The sequence below is a fragment of the Mastigoproctus giganteus genome, chromosome 9 (genome assembly GCF_048544385.1).
Source record: "Mastigoproctus giganteus isolate SK-2022 chromosome 9, ASM4854438v1, whole genome shotgun sequence".
NCBI classification, from domain to species: Eukaryota; Metazoa; Arthropoda; class Arachnida; order Uropygi; family Thelyphonidae; genus Mastigoproctus; species Mastigoproctus giganteus.
Genome location: NC_143583.1, coordinates 218,548,516 through 218,568,456, shown reverse-complemented (window position 1 = coordinate 218,568,456; position 19,941 = coordinate 218,548,516). Strand labels below are relative to the sequence as shown.

The 19,941-nt window shown below is 38.4% G+C and overlaps 1 protein-coding gene across 1 annotated transcript in view; it reads left to right on the top strand.

Annotated features, from left to right (window-relative positions):
- shot (dystonin-like protein short stop) overlaps nt 1–19,941 on the top strand; it is a 1,739,701-nt gene that overhangs the window by 1,147,381 nt on the left and 572,379 nt on the right. The window contains exon 60 of the mRNA XM_090380932.1: nt 1,315–1,521. Within this exon, the coding sequence (XP_090237058.1) occupies nt 1,315–1,521 (207 nt within the window). The remainder of the gene's footprint in view (nt 1–1,314; nt 1,522–19,941) is intronic.

The following is a 19,941-nucleotide window of genomic DNA, read 5'->3' as shown; positions in this document are numbered from 1 at the left end:
CATTTGCATAATTGTACTTTATTAATCATGATTGCATATTTGTATCTTCATTTCTTGATTATATTCCACTCAATTTGTTTCTACCAAATATCATAGGTATTTAATTTTTCTCCTTTTCATATTTTATATCATATTTCATATATCTATCACTCAAAATATACACTACAAGCTAGCGGTATTAATTTCCACTTCTACTAACACTCTCACAGCCAAGGCCCTCTCTATGAGGTTGGGTACTTACGCACCCGGCTTGCCTAATATCCTTTAAACTCTTTTCCTTCATCTTTCTACTTTCTGCTCTTCATTTTTCCGTCAGTTGAACTATTAGTGTAATACAAGTGTGATTCGGACATTCTCACTTTTCTTATTCTCACTATCTTCGCCTCTAATTTTTAACTTCTTTTCCCTCCCTTACCTTGCATTGCTTCCTTTTTCTATACCGCTACCTTGTTATTTATTATTATTATTATTTTTTTTTTTAAATTTACTTACTTTCGATTTAAACACACTGCATTCTTACATACTTTCTACTCAATTTATTAAACTAAACACAATGCGTTTGTGTTCTTACATACTATCGACTCAATTTATTAATCTAAATACACTGCGTTACTCAATTTATTAATCTAAATACACTGCGTTGGGGCTACCTTACTCATGTTTCTGGAGATTGAAATTTTTTTTTTTTTTTTTTTTTATCTATTTCATTTTAATAGCTTCTCCATCAGCATGAGTTTGCATAAAAACACAGTGTTTGGTACATGATCAGGTGTAGCCCCCTGATGAAATACCTGATCTATGTACCAATTTTTAATTTTTAAAAATTTTTAAAATTTTTAATTCTTTAATTTTTATTTTTGAATTTTATAATTTTTATCTCTATTACCCTCCCCTCTTTTTTTTTCAGCTTTTCGGCATTAATTCAGACTTAATGATTTTTTTTTTTATAGGTTCTTAACATTCTTTCTCTCTTTTTTTTCTCTTCAACTAGGCTTGGCATTTTGTGATTAATAGCTTCTCAATCAATATTTATTTTTATTTTATTTTACTTGCATTTGTAACACTCATATATATATATATATATATATATATCTTAAGGGACATGATCATACATTGTGGTATATCCAAAACTATAATATTTTGACATTGCACTCTTATAGATTTTTATTTGCATCAGTCACGTAACAGAAGGGTATTGGATAATCATTTTTACACACACACACACACACACACACTTTTTGTTTCTTCCATTTATTTTTTTTAATTTTGCCTGAAAAATTAATGTGCATGTTTTTTTTTTTTTTTTTTCCACAGAGACTGGAACTGGAAATACAAGAATACCGCTCTGTTTTAGAAACTGTTAATCATTTAGGACCACAATTATGTCAGACTTCTCCAGGTGATGGCGCTTCAGTAATTGAAAATTATGTGCTGAGGGTTAATAGAAGATTTGATGCAGTTTGTGAGCAAGTGCAGCGAAAAGCTGAACGAATAGAATTGTCAAAGCAAAGAAATTATGAGGTAAGGAGAAACTCTAAGATGTCTTTAAATAGTTAGTTTGATAGTATAAACCAGAGCTGTGGTGCTCAATACTTTCCACATTGATTTCAGTATTTGTAAAAGAATAAGAGAAGTTTACTTCAATATGATACCTAGAACACTTGCGTATGATACTCTCCAGAAATTAAAACGAATATAACATTACAGTAAAAAATAAATTGAAAACAATTTAAAAATCAATTGAACACAATGCAAATGTCAATTAAATAATTTGCAAAACAATGAAAGAGCTTAAAAAGGATGAAACGTGTGCCAGTGATATTTTTTATATAATGAATGATCTCAATTCACTGAAGAATCATCTTGATCAATGAGGATAAATGGGCCTGTTGTATTGGAATCCATAGGATAACAAATAATACGACGTATAAGCAATAAAATAAAATATCTTTAATTACAAATAGATACTTGGAGCTTTCGAGGCCTCTTTGTCAACAGAAATGGAAACTTTAGAGATAAAATTATTCTAACTGACACAGTTGTGCGAGCAGTGAGGCATACGAGGGCATGAGGTAGGCTAATCAATCATTAAACTGGTGTTCATTGTTGCTGCATGGACGTGAATAGTTTTTTCTCCAGCACTCATCTAGACTTAAAACAGTTGTCTCTAAAATGGGGTGTAGTCTCATGCCTTTGCAGTTGTTCATAGCTCTCGAATTACACACTATATTGAGTGACTCTAACCAGAGGCAGTGGCAAAAGTGTCGGGAGTGGTCAATTACTTCGTAGTCACGCTTGGGATTGAGGTCGTGGTGGGTGGACCAGAAGTGTTCCGCAATTGTGGACTGGTTGGTCTCAGCAAGGCGAATCACTCTGTTGTGTTCTGCAAGGCGGTCTTGAAGACATCTCGAGGTCTCTCCTATGTAGCAGCTGTCACAGTCTTCGCAGGCTATGTGGTATATTACACTGCTGCATAAGAGAGGGGTGACCGGGGTCATTACATTGGAAACTAGAGAACATAAGTTTCTACCAGGCAACTGCACGCATTTTATATGTTATTCTCGGAGGATTTTTTAGATCCGGCCCGAGATGCCTGGATAGTAGGGAATGTAGGCGGTAGGTACATTGTCCTGAGTTGATGGCGGTCTCGGGTGGACTGTGAGCTCCTGTGCTTATAATAAACACTTGTCTAATATGTGGGTTGGATAGCCACAATTGATCAAGTCTGTCCTCACTCTAGAAATCTCATTACAGCTAGCTTCATCTCTCCTGGAATTACTCCAAGCCCTGGAGAATAGAGTGCGGGCAGTGTTGTTGAGATGACTAGGAGCATGGCCAGATCTGTAGTTTGTGAACTGACCGCACCGCATTGGCTTACGGTATACTGAGGTTTCTAGATGTGGGCCCACGCATTTTACTAGGACATCCAGGAATGGGAGAGATCCGTCTACTGTCTAGAGTGAACTGGATGAACACAGACAGGGAATTGAGATATTCTAGCAATGTTGTTTCAGAGCCACATGGGATGACGGTGAAGATGTCATTGACGTATCTGCACCATGTTGTAATAGGTACTGGTGGGTTCGGGAATATCTGTTCTTCCATGTGGCGATGTTGGCCACAACTGAACTAACAGGGGCACCCATGGTAGTGCCATGTACCTGCTGGTATACGGAATCCTCAAAGGTAAAGACACTGCCTGACAAGCACAGGTTGAGGGCCGTACAGATGTCATCAGTGGACAGTGATGATTTGTTAGGAAGGTTTGAGTCACTCTCAAGGAGTCTCTTGGTGCAGTTTACAACCTGTTGGACAGGGATTGATGTAAATAGCAACACTACATCAAATGGCGCCATAACAGCGTTGTCAGAAATTGAGAGCTCTTTAATGAGGTGAATCGCCGCTGTGGTATTTCTCACAAGAGGTGTGAGGAGACTTGCAATATATTTGGATAGTTCATATGTAGGTGCATGAGCCATATGGGCCAGAGAGGAACACCTGGCTTATGGATTTTTGGTAACCCATAAAACTGTGGTATTTGGCAGCCTGTGGCATGAAGAAGCCATCGAGTTGGAGCAGAAATTTTCTTTGCTTTAAACCAGCATAGACAAGTTTATTAAAGCATGATTCCAGGCGTCCTAAGACTTTGATGGGTGGATCCATCACGGGTTCGTACACGCTCGGGTCTTGTTGGCCTACCTAGAGAAGGACCAAGGCTTTCTCTAGGTAGGCCAACCGGTCCAATATGACAGTGCAACGTCCTTTGTCAGCGGGAAGCATGACGATGGTGTTGTCCTTTCTTATAGAGGAAAGAGCGCCATGGTGACGGTGATTAAGGTTTGAGCTGATAGGCTGTGTGCTTCGGAGGATGGAGACTGTTTTGAAACAGATTTCATTAGCAGCTTCTTCAGGGAGGTTGGTAATGCTTGCTTCTACTTCCATAGCAAGCTGTGTGCGGCACAATGGCGAACTTCATTCCGGCGGTCAAAACATTGAGCTACTCGGTGGTTAGTTACTTGCTGCTCAGATTTAGAACAAAGGAAGCTGCATTAGTTGAATGTGTGTTTGTTCTTGAGGAGTGGACGTCTCTGTCCAAATTAACAAATTTCTGTTGTTGTTGTGAACAATAAGTATCAGAGATATGGTTAGCTTGGCGACAAATAGTATGAACAAGGTTAGTAAATATTATAGGTGAGATCCTACCTTGTAGGTGCTGCAAGAGCCTGAATTTATTGTAGTCAGCTCTCTTGATTTCGTAGTGGAGATGGGTTATCCATAATTTTAAGGTTTGTAGGCCGAAGTTGAAACATGGCACGGTCCATGCGAGTGTTGTTAAATGGGGCTTTATAGTGGAAGCCTTTAGGAATGATGTGGTTGGTTTTGCACCTATGCGCAAAGCGCAAATGTTGTCTGTTGCTGGCTCCCGAATTGAAGGACTTGTGCATTTGAACGCAATCACTGTAAACGTTTTGGCCATAAAGAGAATGTATGAGGATAAATGGGCCTGTTGTACTGGAATCCATAGAGACCGCCATCAACTCAGGACAATGTACCTACCGCCTACATTCCCTACTATCCAGGCATGTCCAGCCGGATCTCAAAAATCCTCCGAGAATACCACATAAAATGCATGCAGCTGCCTGGTAGAAACTTACGTTCTCTAGTTTCAAATGTAAAGACCCTGGTCACTCCTCTCTTATGCAGCAATGTAATATACCACATAGCCTGCAAAGACTGTGACAGCTGCTACATAGGAGAGACCTCAAGACATCTTCAAGACCACCTGGCAGGACACGACAGAGTGATTCACCTTGCTAAGACCGACCAGTCCACAATCACGGAACACTTCTGGTCTACCCACCATGACCTCAATCCCAAGTATGACTACAAAGTAATTAACCACTCCCGACACTTTTACCACCGTCTCTGGTTAGAGTCACTCAATATATTTTGTAATTCAAGAGCTATGAACCACTGCAAAGGCATGAGACTACACCCCATCTTAGAGGCAACCGTTTTAAGTCTAGATGAGCACTGGAGGAAAAAAAACTACACACATCCATGCAGCAATAATAAACACCAGTTTAATGATTGATTGGCCTACCTTGTGTCCTCGCATGCCTCACTGCTCACACAACTGTTTCTGTTAGAATAATTTCTAAAGTGTCCATTCAGCCTCGAAAGCTCCAAGTATTTCTTTGTGATTAAAGATATTTTATTTTACTGGTTATACGCCTAATTATTTGATATCTTGATCAAGACTTCTTTGGGTATCAAGTTCATCAGAATTTTCAGAAATTAGACCTTGTAGTTAAAAGCACAGTAATAAATTATTTCAAAGCATTTTATAATACTGCATTGAAATATTTAGTAAAAAAATATAATTTTAATGAAAATACTCCTTTTTTTGAAACTCAGAAAATTAAGCTTTAAAAAAATGGTTGTCCTAACTATGGCTCATTTGTTGAAGTAGCAGAATATTTTAAATTAATAGAAAAACTAAAGTTGGATATGAATGATTTATTTGATGAGGTTTCAGTACTGAAAACAAATTATGAAACTGTCAACCTCTTAAAAATTTAAAACTTGTTTGAGTATTTCGAGTCAATGGCATTTAATTTTTAAAAGTGTTAATTTTAAGCTTACAAATATTTTCAAGGTCATTTCATATGTTTTTTCAGTGCCTCGGACTTTGGCAAATTCAGAAAGAATTTTTAGTGTAATAACTTGAACTGGAGGGATGGGTGAAATAGATGTTCAATTTCACTCATAAAAAGATCACCAGTTTCACTAATGATCCACTTCAATTTTAAAGATAATTGTTTAGATTTTTCTGAGAAAATTAAAAATGATGCCAAAGTTGTTAAGGCTGCTTATAATTAGTACAAAATATGTTAAATGTGAGTGATTTCTAGATATTAAACCAATACATTTTTTTTTTTTTTGCTTTTTTTCACCTACCTAAAATTACTTTAGCTTGATGTCAATTAATGCACTAAACTTGCATTAAAATATTTGGATCAATTCATGCTTTTTATATAATCCATATTGTTCATTATCCTTATATATCAATCCATATCCTTCCCCGCAGAAAGCCATGGTTTACCATCTTCTTCTTTTGATGCTGTCTCCTATTGGAGGTTGGCGATCACCACACTGTACTTCTCTCTGTCTTGGACGAGATGAAATACTAGTCATGGTGATTGTTCTTGTGAAGCATAGTGCAATAGTTTCCCCTTGCTTTCTGCACTGCAGTACTTCAGCTGTATCTGTTGGTTCGCTATGCCTAAAGTAATCTGAAAGCAAGCTGGAATGAAGTCTGGAATATATATACATAATTCTTATTTCCTCCCTCAATCTCTAGATAATAATGTCCAATATATTAAAGATTTTTGAATTTTCTCAGACATATTTTCATGGTAGTTTGTATAAGCTTTAGTCCCAATGAATAAATTTTAAATTATAGTCAGATAAAATGTTAAATATTTACGCTATGCTGTAATGTAGGCAACAAACAATCAAATGACCGTTAGAACTAAGAACTTCCAACTGTCAAATAAAAACATGTCTATAAGTAGTTGAATACTACCTGATATGTGCAAAAACACTCAACCCTAACTACAGTGCAACTCATTAACATGGTGATCACTAATAAAATCAAATAACTCTTCTTTTTAATATCACATTTTCAACATAAAATCCAGGGGCACATAGACAGTGACCAGTAGCACCACTGTTTGGTTTACCATTAAATATTTTAAATTCTAAATTAAACTGAAATTTGCAAATATTTATAGTTAATATGAAAACTATAATTTTTAAACCAAAATCTAAAAGATATAAACAAAATGTTTAATTATTAACTAAAAAAATCATTCAGCTTTCCTTTTTTGGGGTGGGAGGCGGGTGGAGTGAGAGTTGGAGAGTGGTAGCATTAATTATTTTTGAGTGTCCTTTAATCCAGTCATAGAAACCAGTCTGGCATGTCCTTTAATCTGGTTGTAGAAATCTGGTAACCCTAAGCATAATCCAAACAAAAAAAAAAAAAGGGGGGGCACAGATATGGGGAAGAACAAGTTTGCAACAAATTCCATCAAATTAAAATTGAATTGAATTTGACAGGATTTCTTGCTCCTGCTAAAACAGATAAGAGGAAATTGTATTATCATGTCTGCACATTGGTCACACATATTTTAACCATCTCCTTTTATTTGTGTGGAAAAAGTCCTCAGTTCACTATATGTAAAACTGAGTTCACTGTGAAATATATATATTTATTGAACATCTCCGTTGCTCGCACATCAGATCTATCACTTTTTTTCAGACTCTTCCTACATGGCCTTCCAACACCACAAAATTTTCTAGGAAATGCAACAAATTTTATAGAACTTTTTTTTCTTTCTTAGACAGATCAAACTCTAATTAATGAATTAAATGCCTCAATTTAATTAACATTGATGTGCTGGTGATAATACCCTGACTTCTTCCACAGAACGCAAGATAGGTAGTTCTTCTGAATGAGGTATTCTTGTGATTTTGTTTTAATTCAAGTCATTTTCCAGAGCAAAGGATTATTTTCATTTTAAATATGGAATTTTGAATAAAGAATTGAGGGCCAGAATCATTGTATAGGAAATTATCTTGTTCTCCAGCTTCCTACTCCTCTCTGTTTATTGAGAGATATGAACTGAAATCTAACTGAAGTTTCACTAAATGGCAAAAGATATATGTGTGTTGAATGAAAAAGTCTCATACCTGTATAACATCAGTACAGGAAGTACATTAACCATTGATTGGTAATTATGTTCTCCCTCAGTATACCATAATATTGACTGATCTGTATTGAAAAAAACCTGTGGTGGTGATTTCAGACAGACTGGATTCAGTATTAAATGGATCAAGTGAGGATTTTAAGAAGTAAAATTTGAGTGCGTGCACACATCTTTTGCCCGAATAAGAGCAGCCACATGGCGAGGCATTGAGCCCACTAGTTCACAAAAGCATTCCACAGGTATTTACAACCATGTTTGCTGCACCACTGTGCGTAAGTCCATCATATTCCTGGTGGAGGATCCAAAGCTCGAACGGACCTTCCCACACCATCCTAAAAGTGCTCAACAGGTTCATGTCCGGTGAACAGAGAGGCCATTCCATGGTGGTAAAATATGCAGAATACTTTTCGAACCATGTTCTAGTCACCACGGCTCTCTGGGGAGGCACATTGTCCTGCTGGAAAGATCCATTGCCCTATGGATGCATGATGATCATGAAGGGATGCAGATGGTCTGCAAGGATGGGCACATAGCCTGGACCGTTCAGAGATGTGTCTAGACATACCAGAGGTCCCAACATGTGCCAGTTGAACACGCCCCAGACCATTACCGATCATCCATCTGCCTGAATAGTTCCTTGTTGGTATGACGGGTTCATAGCTTTGTGTGGTTTCTGCCAGATACCATCTGCTCGAAATAACTGGAAACAGGACTCATCAGACCAGGAGACCCATCTCCAATCATCCAAGTCCAGTGCCGTTGTTCTTTTGCCAGTTGAGCCGTGGAATCTTGTGTTGTGGTATTAGTAATGGGACTCTGGTGGGTCGGCGGCTCCCATAACCTGTTCAGCTAATGATCACCTGATGGTCTTAGTGGTAACATTTCTGCCACCTCCCTCGTTGAAGTCAGCAGTGATTTGTGCCACTGTCACTCTCCGTTTGGCTGAAACAATGCAAGACAGACGTCAACGGTCATATTCATCCACCACCTTTCTCCACCCACAGCACAGTCCATGATGAAATGTTATTCTGGAAATGCCATATTCCTGATACACTCTACTCTTGATACTGTCAAACGGGAATAGTGCAATTTCTGTACCACCTCTTCGATAGAGTGAACCATGCATTGGGCACCCATTATTATCCCTTTTTTAAAGTCAGTGAACTCACAACGTTTATCCATACTGACATCGAATTACTGTCTACGTGAATGCAGTGTACCTATATACCTGAGAAGCAGTGGGTTCGTCTAATAGCAAGAGAGGTGACGGCATTGCCCAGGAACCAGGTATCCCATGAATGCTGTCCTTTCAGTGTATACTCCTTAAATAACTAAGAATAACACATTTTGACCATAGCTGCCCTTCTATCATAAAGTTGTAACAAACAACAACCACAGCACTACATGAAACACCATGTCAAGAAGAGAATAAAACTTCTTTTCCTATAATGCAGACCTCGACTTGAGCCCTCCTAAAGTTAAGAAGACAGCAATGACACAGAAATACCCAAACATCCATGAATATTTGATGGTGTTTACATTCAAAGAGAAAATCCACCTGAACTTTTCCCCAAAGAAGATACAAAGCTTTTAACTCAAAATAGCAGTGAGAACAAGCAGCCAATTCAAGAAGTAATTAAGAACATGCAAGATCTGTTTGCAAAGCCAGTTCTCTCTCTCTCTCTCTCTCTCTCTCTCTCTCTCTCTCTCTCAGGCCGACCGGGCTAGCCGAGTGGGTAAAGTACCTGCCCGGCAACCCAAAAGGTCGTGGGTTCGATTCCCGCCTCAGGCTTGGATCAAAGTACTGCAAAAACCTTGGGAGGTGCAATATGGCCACAGAAGCCGATGCGCCAACAACTACCAAATCAACAACAACAACAACAACTCTCTCTCTCTCTCTCTCTCTCTCTCTCTCTCTCTCTCTCTCTCTCTCTCTCTCTCTCTCTCTCTCTGTATCAAAATAAAATTTTTATATTCTTTATATCTGAATATACACTTTTTGAAGAGTTTTAGTTTTGGGAATCATGTTTTAAATATATTGACTAAAGATTCATGTTTCTAGTATAAAAACTCCATTTGACTGCACTTGCATGATGCATGCTTTTTTTATGGGTATTAGTTTAGTTCAGAACTGTTCTGTTCTTATGAATAAAAAGCTTATTACATGTAGTGTAGTACCTAACTTTTTTTTTATACTAAATTATATATGAGAAGGCTATAGCACTAGCATTGTTTTTGATAAAAAAAGATAAAATTTCTGATTAAATAATTAAATTTTCAATGATTAAACACCTGAAATTTTTTCTGTCATAAATATAGACAGACTTTTAGTGCTGTAGTTCATGAAGTGATTTTCTTACGATTTTGTGTGCAAACACCCGTCAGGTGCTCTGCCACCACATTTGCAACTATTTAGTTTTTGCATGCACACAGGCCGTACTTGCTTAAAGTTTCAGGTAATTGGTTTTTCTTCTCCCACTGGTTCAGTAAACATTTACCACCTTACCCTAGTTGATTTATATTATTGTTTTCACCCTGTTTTTATCTTGTGGCTTAAAAATAACATAAAACCCTGATATTCTCTCCAAATAACTACTGTTATTTGTTATTGTTTGTTATTTGGTTTTTAGGAGCATTAGCAACTAAGGCCATATTGCTCCGGGTTATGTGGTGGTCTTTCCCTGACCTTTCCGCATCGTCCGTATTTGGCGGTGAGGGCTCGAACCCCGGTCTAATCAAGAAGCGTGTGCTATGCACTGCTGCTCCTTCCCACCTGGCTACAGAGGTGCCTCCAAATGACTACTACTCTGTGGAATGCACCATATGTAGTTTGAAATATTGTGCACTGTAAATTGCACCAAATTTGAAATAAATCTGAATATAGATGTAATCAATAGTATTTAATATACATAATTTGTTTTTAATTTTTTTAATAATATTTATATACATAATAAGCAGAAATCCATTCTGATATTCCCTGTCAGAGACTTGGCAATTTGGAATCTCCTCTCTTTGATCTTCTCTGGCTTAAAATCTCTCTACCTCATTGTCTCAAATTCATCTGTTGTCTCTATCTCCCAACTCCACTAATCACTTGGAGCTCTTTGACTTCCTCTCTTTGCAACTTGACTTTCTCCAGTCCAACTTTCCTAACAGTGAGGTAATTTTCCTTGGTGAGTTTAATGTTCACAACTCCAGCTGGCTTCCATTTTCTAGTCACACCGACCCAGCAGGTCGAGATGCTGAGGCTTTTGCAATTACTAATGACCTAGCACAGATTGTTCATTTACCTACAAGAATACCGGACAATCCTAATCATACAGCTAATACATTTGATCTTTTTCTCACAAACAACCCTTCTAAGTACACGGTCGAAGTGAGAGGTCCTTTAGGCACTTCAGATCACAACTTGGTGATTGTCTCTTCTCCAATGGAACCTTTCTCTCATGGCTATTCTCAACCTCGTGTTGTTTGGCATTACAAGAATGCAAAATGGGATGACCTGCGAGACTTCTTTCCTTCTTTTCCTTGGTCGGATTACTGTTTCAAAACTTCTGATGTCAACGTTTGCTCAGATCTTGTCAGTGAAATTATTCTTGCAGTAATGGAATCCTTTATCCCACACTCCACTTTAAAATCTCGTCCTTTATCTAAACCTTGATTTTCCAATAAATTTGCTAAGGCTGTTCAAGAGAAGAATGTTGCATATCGTAATTGGCTTGTTTCTAATTCTTCAGCCTACAGCTGAAGAATTAGAAACAATTTTCTGCCTACAGCAAAGATCGCAACAATTGTAAAGCAGTTATTAATCAGTCCAAACTAGAGTTTATAGCATTAGCATTAGCAGTAGTAGAGGAATTTGATGCAAGAAAGCAAGCTTATGCAGCATCAGCCAAAAAAAATAAAAAATTAATAAATAAATAAAAAATAACCACTTCCACTTCACCCCTCTGTTCATTCGAAATGCCTGTCCAGCTGAGCCTTAAACTTATTTAGGCTATCAAATTCCACGACAAGGGATGGAAGTCTGTTCCACCAACCAACCACCCGCTGGCTAAAGGCAAATTTCCTCACATCTATCCTACATCTGTCCTTCCTCAATTTGAATTTATGCCCTCTCAGGTGATTATTCTCAGCAAGAGGAACAATCCCATCAGCATTGAGCATGCTCAAACCATTCAAGGCTTTATACACCTCTATCAGATCACCTTGCTGGTGCCTAGTCTTCAGACACTGTAATTTGCAAAACTTAAGCCTTTCTTCGTAAGAGCACCCCTTTGTTCCATTCACTAATCTTGTTGCCCTTCTCTGTACTCGTTCCAGCATCTCTACATCCTTCTTGAAATGAGGCCTCCAGACATGTATACAGTACTCTAGGTGTGGCCTGACCATTGCATTGTACAAGGGAATAATCACCTCTTTATCCCTGCTAGAAAAATTCCTATATATCATCGACAATACACCATGAGCTACTCTTGCAGAACGTCTGCACTGCTCAGAAACCTTCATATCTGCCTACACAACCACTCCCAGGTCCCTTTCATTCTCTACCACTGTCAGTATAGTACCACAGAGTTGATACCACTGTCAGTATAGTACCACAGGGTTGCTGTTTCCCATATTTAGTACTTTACATTTGTCAATGTTAAACTTTATTTGCCACCTCTCAGCCCATCTGCTCAACCTTTCTAGATCCTGTTGCAGTAGCACAGTAGGTTGTCCTTGACAACCCTGCCAACCTTCATATCGTCTGCAAACTTGGACATTAAGCTTGATATTATTATTATTATTATTATTATTAGCCATATGGTGCAAGGAAGCCTGAGGCTTATACTGCACCAGCAAAAAAAAAAAAAAAAAAAAATTTCCCTATTACCCTGACAGACAGACAGAGACAGAGACAGAGAGAGAGAGAGAGAGTAGAAAGGAATCACCAAGAAAGAGAAGAATGATGATATCCAGCTCAGGACCCTGGGTGTGCCAAGCCCATACTCACCAGATGTGAGCCCCTGGGGGTAATACTATCATCAATATCATTTATAAATACAGAAAACAATAATGGACCCAATACTAACCCTGAGGGACTCCACTAATAGCTTTAGTCCACGATGAGCAGTGTCCATTGATTACCACTCTCTGTCTTCTTCCCCTCAACCACCCCTTTATCCATAGCAGCAATTTGCCTCCAATGCCACACTGCTCCAATTTGTGCAGCAGTCTTCCATGTGCAGCAGTATCAAATGCCTTTCTAAGATCCAAGTATATAATATCAAAGTTATTCCCTGCATCCAGTTCTTTTGTGACTGCATCATAGTATCCAATCAAATTGGTCAGGCAAGACTTCCCCTTAACAAAACCATGCTGTGTCTGAGCTATAACTGAAGTCTTGTCTAGATGATCCTGCAGTGCTTCTTTAACCAGTGCCTCCATTAATTATCCGGGAACAAAAGTTAAACTAACAGGTCTATATTTATTTGTGTCGCCCTTTGATGCTCCTTTGTGAATTGGGGTCACATTTGCACATCTCCAGTCCATGGGTACTTCTCCTGAGTCCAACGAAGCTCTCATAATTATATCTGAGGGTTTGCTTACTTCCTTTGCTGCTTCCTTTAATATAACTAGATAGATCCCATCTACCCCAGGTGCCTTTCTTGTATTTATCTTCAGCAATTTCTCCTCCACTTTACTCTCAGTTGGCGCCTTGGTAGCCAGGTGAGCAGGAGCAGCAGCAGTGCGTAGCACACGCTTCTTGATTAGACCGGGGTTCGAGCCCGTGAACACCAAATACGGAGGATGCGGAAAGGTCAGGGAATGACCGCCGCATATCCACGGAGCAATATGGCCTTAGTTGCTAATGCTCCTAAAAACCAAACGAAACAAACAAACAAACAAACAATACTCTCAGTTATTACAAGATTCTCTAGCTTACTGCCAGTGTTGAATACACCTCTGGCATTCCCCTCACTGAATAACTCCTCATGTGTGAATGTTGATGCAAAGTATTCATTTAGTTTGTTAGTTACCTGAGCAGGATCATCAACAGTTGACCCATGTATATCAAGTGGACCAATCTGATTCATCCCCTTGCTTCTAGAGTTTACATAAGTAAAGAACTCTTTGCCGTTTTTCTTTGCATCCCTTGCCAAAGATTTCTCGTAATCTGCCTTCGCCTGCCTAACCTCCTTTGTAACTTGATTACAGATCAGCTTGTATCTATCATAGGATTCTGTGTCACGTGTTAATTTGTATGTATCCCATGCATTTTTCTTCTCTGCCATATGTCTCATTAGTTTATCTGACATCCACTTAGGCCTAAACCTTGAACAATATTTCTTAGTTGGTATGTAAAGCCTAGTAGCTTCCAACATAAGTTCTTTGAATGCTTCCCATTTTGAATTTGCTGTTGGTAACATCATCAGTTGGTCCCACTGTATAGAATTTAAATACTGTCTCAGTCCATCGTAGTCCCCTTTACAAAAGCAATAACCCTTCCCTTTATCCCTAATGGTAGTTACCTCTTTGAGTAAATCCCGCTTCAGCACGCTGTGATCACTGCCACCTATTGGTTCATTTACCTGCAGATTCTTAATGCATGAAGAATCACTACTGATAATCAAAGCAAGAGTATTACTCCCTCTAGTTGCCTCCCAAACATGCTGATGTAGAAAACAATCATCCAATAAATCCACAAAAGCCTTGCTAGTGTGTGAGTGACCAGCTCCCAAATTCTAGTCAATATCTGGGAAATTAAAATCCCCCATTATAAGACTCTCTGATTTACTGGCGTACTCTATTTCCCTGTACAGTTTCTTATTATACTCATCAGATTCATTAGGCCTATAGCACACTCCTACTCTCAATTTTGATCTCCCAATGCTTATGTCACACCAAACTGACTCGACACTGCACTGTCCAGCAATGTCGACTGGCTTCACTTCCTTGGATTTTATGTATTTCTTAACTAATAGCATAACCCCTCCTCCCTTCCTATCCTGTCTATCCTTTCTGTAGATATTGTACTCCCCAAATTCCAGTTCTGCATTCCTTATATCTGTGTGACACGACATCTCTGAAATCGCTACAATATCTGCCTTTGATGTTTTGAGCAATACCTCAAATTCATCAAATTTATTTACTAAACCCTAGCATTGGTGTACACGCAAGTATGTATGCTCCTGTTCTTTTTCTTAGCTACCCTAACACAACCCATGTGTTTATTTGTACCCCAATTATTCCCAGCATTCTATGAAATATCCTACATCTTATTTTCCAGGCTGCGGCTCATTCCAATAGAAGCAGTGCAAGAATCGCTTTCACCTCTGCCAGTGGCTACTGTTAATCTATTAGTCCTTGTATCCCCCCCCAATCTAGCAGTTTTCCGACCCACTTAACACTGCCTCGATAGCATCAGCAAACATTCTTGCACCCTTTCTATTTAAGTGTATCCCATCCCTATAGAAACAGTCTCTCCTGTTAACAAGTACAGACAAGGCTGAAAAAAATTCTACCCCTTGAGCCTTGCACAGTCTTTCCAGGGCCGAATTGATCGACAGGGCTCTCATCATATACTCCCTCCTATCGTGTCTGGGCAGAGTTGCAGACACTTTCAAATTCACTCCTAATTCACGGCTTTTTTTCAACAGTGACCTGTACTTGTTAAGTAATTCCGCTGGTCTCCTACTCTTAATATCATTAGTGCCAACGTGTACAACTATATCACCTTTTGTGCCCTTAAAAGATGATATCCGCTCCACAACATCATCAACCTTTACCCCTGGCAGACATACCCTGGTCCTGTTCCACCTATCCTTTTTACAAAGCTTGTTTCCCGTTTCCCTGACAATAGAGTCGCCAACAACTACTAGTTCCTTTGGGACCAGCGCATTCTGCCTTGGGGGCTGCCGCTGTGTTGCGTGATGACCAAGTGCAAGCTCTGGCATTGGTGTGGGCAGCTGAGAGCTTGATGGGCCCCTCACTTTTATTCCTTCGAGGGCATCCACCCTGCCCTTCAAGCTCTCATATAGGCCCATAACAGGCTAAGTTTGAACAGGCTAAGAGTAGAAAACTTGCGTCTTCCCTAATTGGTAGCTGAGCATTCTGGTCTCTTGCCAATGCCATTGGCCGCAAATTTTGCCCATCTCTGCTCCCACCTCTGTCCAAACCAGATGGTTCTGTTGTCACTTCAGCCAAGGATAAAGCTGACCTGCTAGCATCCCATTTTTCTCCAGCTCATGTATTAATGATCTTGGTAAAACACCTCCCACCATTCCCAACATGCTCCATTCAATGCCTCCTGTGGTCTTTCGTCAAAAGGATATCAGAAGGATTTTGATGAATCTTGATGCTAAGAAAGCTCCAGCTCCTGAACTTACTCCAAAGAATAGGAGTAAGTGCAGGAACTCAAAACCTGTGCTCCTGAACTTACTCCTATTCTTTGCCGCCTTTTTTCACTTTCTTATTCCAAAGGTGTTTTTCCTTCTGCTTGGAAATTTGCTCATATCTAGCCAGTTCCTAAAAAGGGTGACAAATCCCTCCCATCCAATTATCTTCCCATTGCAATTACTTCCACATTTTCTAAAGTAATGGAGAAATCAATTAACCGCCAACTCTTAAACTACCCAGAAACCTTCCGTCAGTGTCGATCCACTGGTGATATTCTGGCTTATGTTACCCATTTATGGACTAATTCAATGGAAAGGTTCGGTGAAACACAAGTAGTTGCTCTTGACATCTCAATGGCTTTTGATCGTGTTTAGCATAAAGGTCTTCTAAACAAGCTTCCATCTTATGGTTTGCCAACTGTTTTTCGTAATTGGTTATCCAGTTTTCTCTCTGATCGCTCACTGAGGGTGATGGTAGATGGCTCTCTGTCTTCTAACTTCTCCACTAATGCCAGTGTCCCCCAAGGTTCAGTTCTTCCCCCACTCTTTTCCTCTTGTATATTAATAACCTTCTTCCATTGACTGGAAATCCTATCCATACTTTTGCCGACGATAGCACATTGCATTCCACTTTCTATTTTGAGAAATCTTGAGCTTCAACTTCTCGAAAGTCTGTTACCAATTGCTTAAATGCCGATCTTCAGGTAATTCTCCAGTGTTGCAAAGACAACTTAGTTGATTTCAACCCTTCTAAAACTCAGTCTTGTCTTATATCTCGCAAAAAGGATTCTTCTGCTCCTATGCTTATTTTTAGTAACATTCCGATTTCTAGGCAAAATGATATATCTGTTTTGGGGATTACTCTGACTTCTAATCTTTCTTGGCACTAGCATATTACAAATATTGCTTCCTCTGCATCTTAAAAACTTGGTTTTCTCTTTCGCTCTCGGCGTTACTTTTCTTCCAAACAGCTGCTCACTCTGTATAAATCGCAAATCCGTCCTGCCATGGAATATTGTTCCCACATCTGGGGTGGTGCCCCCAAAACCTCTCTCAGGCTGCTTGATTCCATTCAGAAGAGGGCAGTTAGGTTAATTAATGATTCATCTCTAACAGAGTCTCTCCACTCGCTTTCTCATAGACGTACTGTTTCTGCTGCATGCCTCTTCTACAGATACTTCCATGGGCACTGTTCTTCTGAATTGGCTTCTATAATTCCCGCTTTCACTTTCAAAACAGTCCGAACATGTGCCGCCACCAGCCAACATCCATTTACTGTCCAACTTCAAACCCACAGAACCAACTTTTCATCTTCCTCATTTATTCATTCAACTGCCGTTTTCTGGAACAACCTTCCTTCATACGTATTTTCTGAAAATTACAATCTACAGAAGTTCAAGTCCAATGTCAACAAATATCTCTTTCATCTTCTCAACCTCCAACCCAAGCACGGTACTGAGTACTATAGGTTCTAATACTTCTCGTGTTTGGGGTTCACATAAAAAAAAAAAACACAATCTCAGAAATCTTGAAATTTCAAACATCCACATGTTTGAAAATTCATGCACCTAACACAGTTTTAAATTGCAAAATGGAATGGACTGAGACTGATGCTTCTATTTTTTCACTGTTTTTTTTTTTTTTTTTTTTCAATAAGCTGTGTGTCTTCAACCTTTTTTATTTTCAAAAAGAATTATATTAATTCTGCTGATTTAATATTTTTTTTTTGTTTTTTAGAAAATAAAAGATGTAACATACAGCTTGTAAATTTTAGCATTTTTTTTAAACTTAAAGTTATATACAATACACATTGCAATCCATTAAGAAAAGATCAAATATTGGCCATTTTCAAGCAGAGTTCAAAAAAAAAAAAAAAACATTTTTAGAAAATGAGTACTTATTGTGTGCTCTGCCACTGTTTTTGCTACAAATGGAGGTGCCAACCCTCTCAGGTTAAATTTCAAGATGGTTTTCAAGGAACCTGTAGGTGTGTTATTGTTAAACCAGAAGATATCAATACTGGTTTAACAATAACACATCTAAGGAATTGAATACCCCCAGGGGCTCACGTCTGGTGAGTATGGGCTTGGCACACCCAGGGTCCTGAGCTGGATATCATCATTCTTCTCCTTTTTGGTGATTCCTTTTTCTCTCTCTCTGTTTCTCTCTCTCTCTCTCTCTCTCTCAGGGTAACTCAGGAATTTTTTTTTGGCTGGTGCAGCATAAGCCTCAGGCTTCCTTGCATCATATGGCTAATAATAATAATAATAATAATAATAATAATAATAACTTTTTTTTTTTTTTTTTTTTTTTTTACAAAAAGTGTGCTGAATTTCTTTGAGCAATGTGATATTTCTAGTGAGTTTATAACTGAGTCATCAATCTCAGAATGTTATCAAGAATATAAACAAAGGCTTGAAGAGATTGGAAACATTCAAGTTGTTAATTCTACAGAAGGAGTTAAACTGATAGAGGAATACAATATTATCTTAACTATAAGCAAGTAATTTAACTCTAGATTGTCATTGTCAATCATCATTGTCATTTCCTGACATACAAAAGTAAGAAAAGGAAATAATTATTTTTATTTTATATAATGACTCAAGTAAAATATTGTAATCAAAATAAAAATTACTGAATGCTATTTCTTTATAACAATCAAGAGGCACTTCCGTAGCCAGGTGGGCAGGAGCAGCAGTGTGTAGCACACGCTTCTTGATTAGACTGGGGTTCGAGCCTGTGACCACCAAATACGGAGGATGCAGAAAGGTCAGGGAATGACCACTGCATATCCCTGGAGCAATATCGCCTTAGTTGCTAATGCTTCTAAAAACCAAATAACAACAACATAACAATCAAGAAAATTATATGTACACTATGTGAGACTTCGTAAGGTTTATTTTAAACTTTATTCTATGATTCAGCAATGAGCAAACTAAGTTTGTCACTTTGCACATTGATCTCATATTGTGGAATCCGTTCTCTACAAGTAGTCTCATTATTGCACCATAAATAAAAAACACTACTTCAAAGGAGAATATATATATTGCTATTTATTTAAAGTATGTGCCATTAGTCATACTGCAGTTTTTACCTTTATTGGGAGTCTTATCAATGGGTAGGAAAGCACTGTAAAACCTGAACAACCAAGAATCCACAATATATTTACATGAGATATCCACAGCATATAAGGTTTATATGCCTAATGAGTGTGATGAGTATCATAAATTACTATATAAAGAAATAGAGTGGGCCAGTAAATCAAAATGTCTTATCTGTTATCTGATTTACTTTCCACGCTTTAATGTTCCCTATATTGACTTTAACTTGTGGGTTGTTCACTCACATACTAGCAAGACTTTTGTGGATTTTTGTATGGCTGTTGGCTACAGCAGCATATTAGTGAGGCAACAAGCAGTAGCAGTAATTCTTCATGCATTAAGAATCTTCAGGTAAAAGACTCTCTGGATTGCAGTGATCATAGTGTGTTCATGTGGGATTTATTTAAAGATATATTGTGAAAAGTAAAGGAAATGGCTTTTGTAAGGATGACTACTGTGATCTCAGACAGTTTTTAAATTCTGCACAGTGCAATCATCTGATGTTCCCAAAAGAAATTTCTGAATGGGAGGCATTCAGGGAAGTAATCATAGAAGCTACTAGACTTTCATACAAACTAAGAACTATCACAGGCTGAGATATAAATGGATGTCAGATGAACTAATGAGACAGGCATAGAAGAAAATTACATTGGACATACATAAATTATAATGTGATACAGAGGCCTG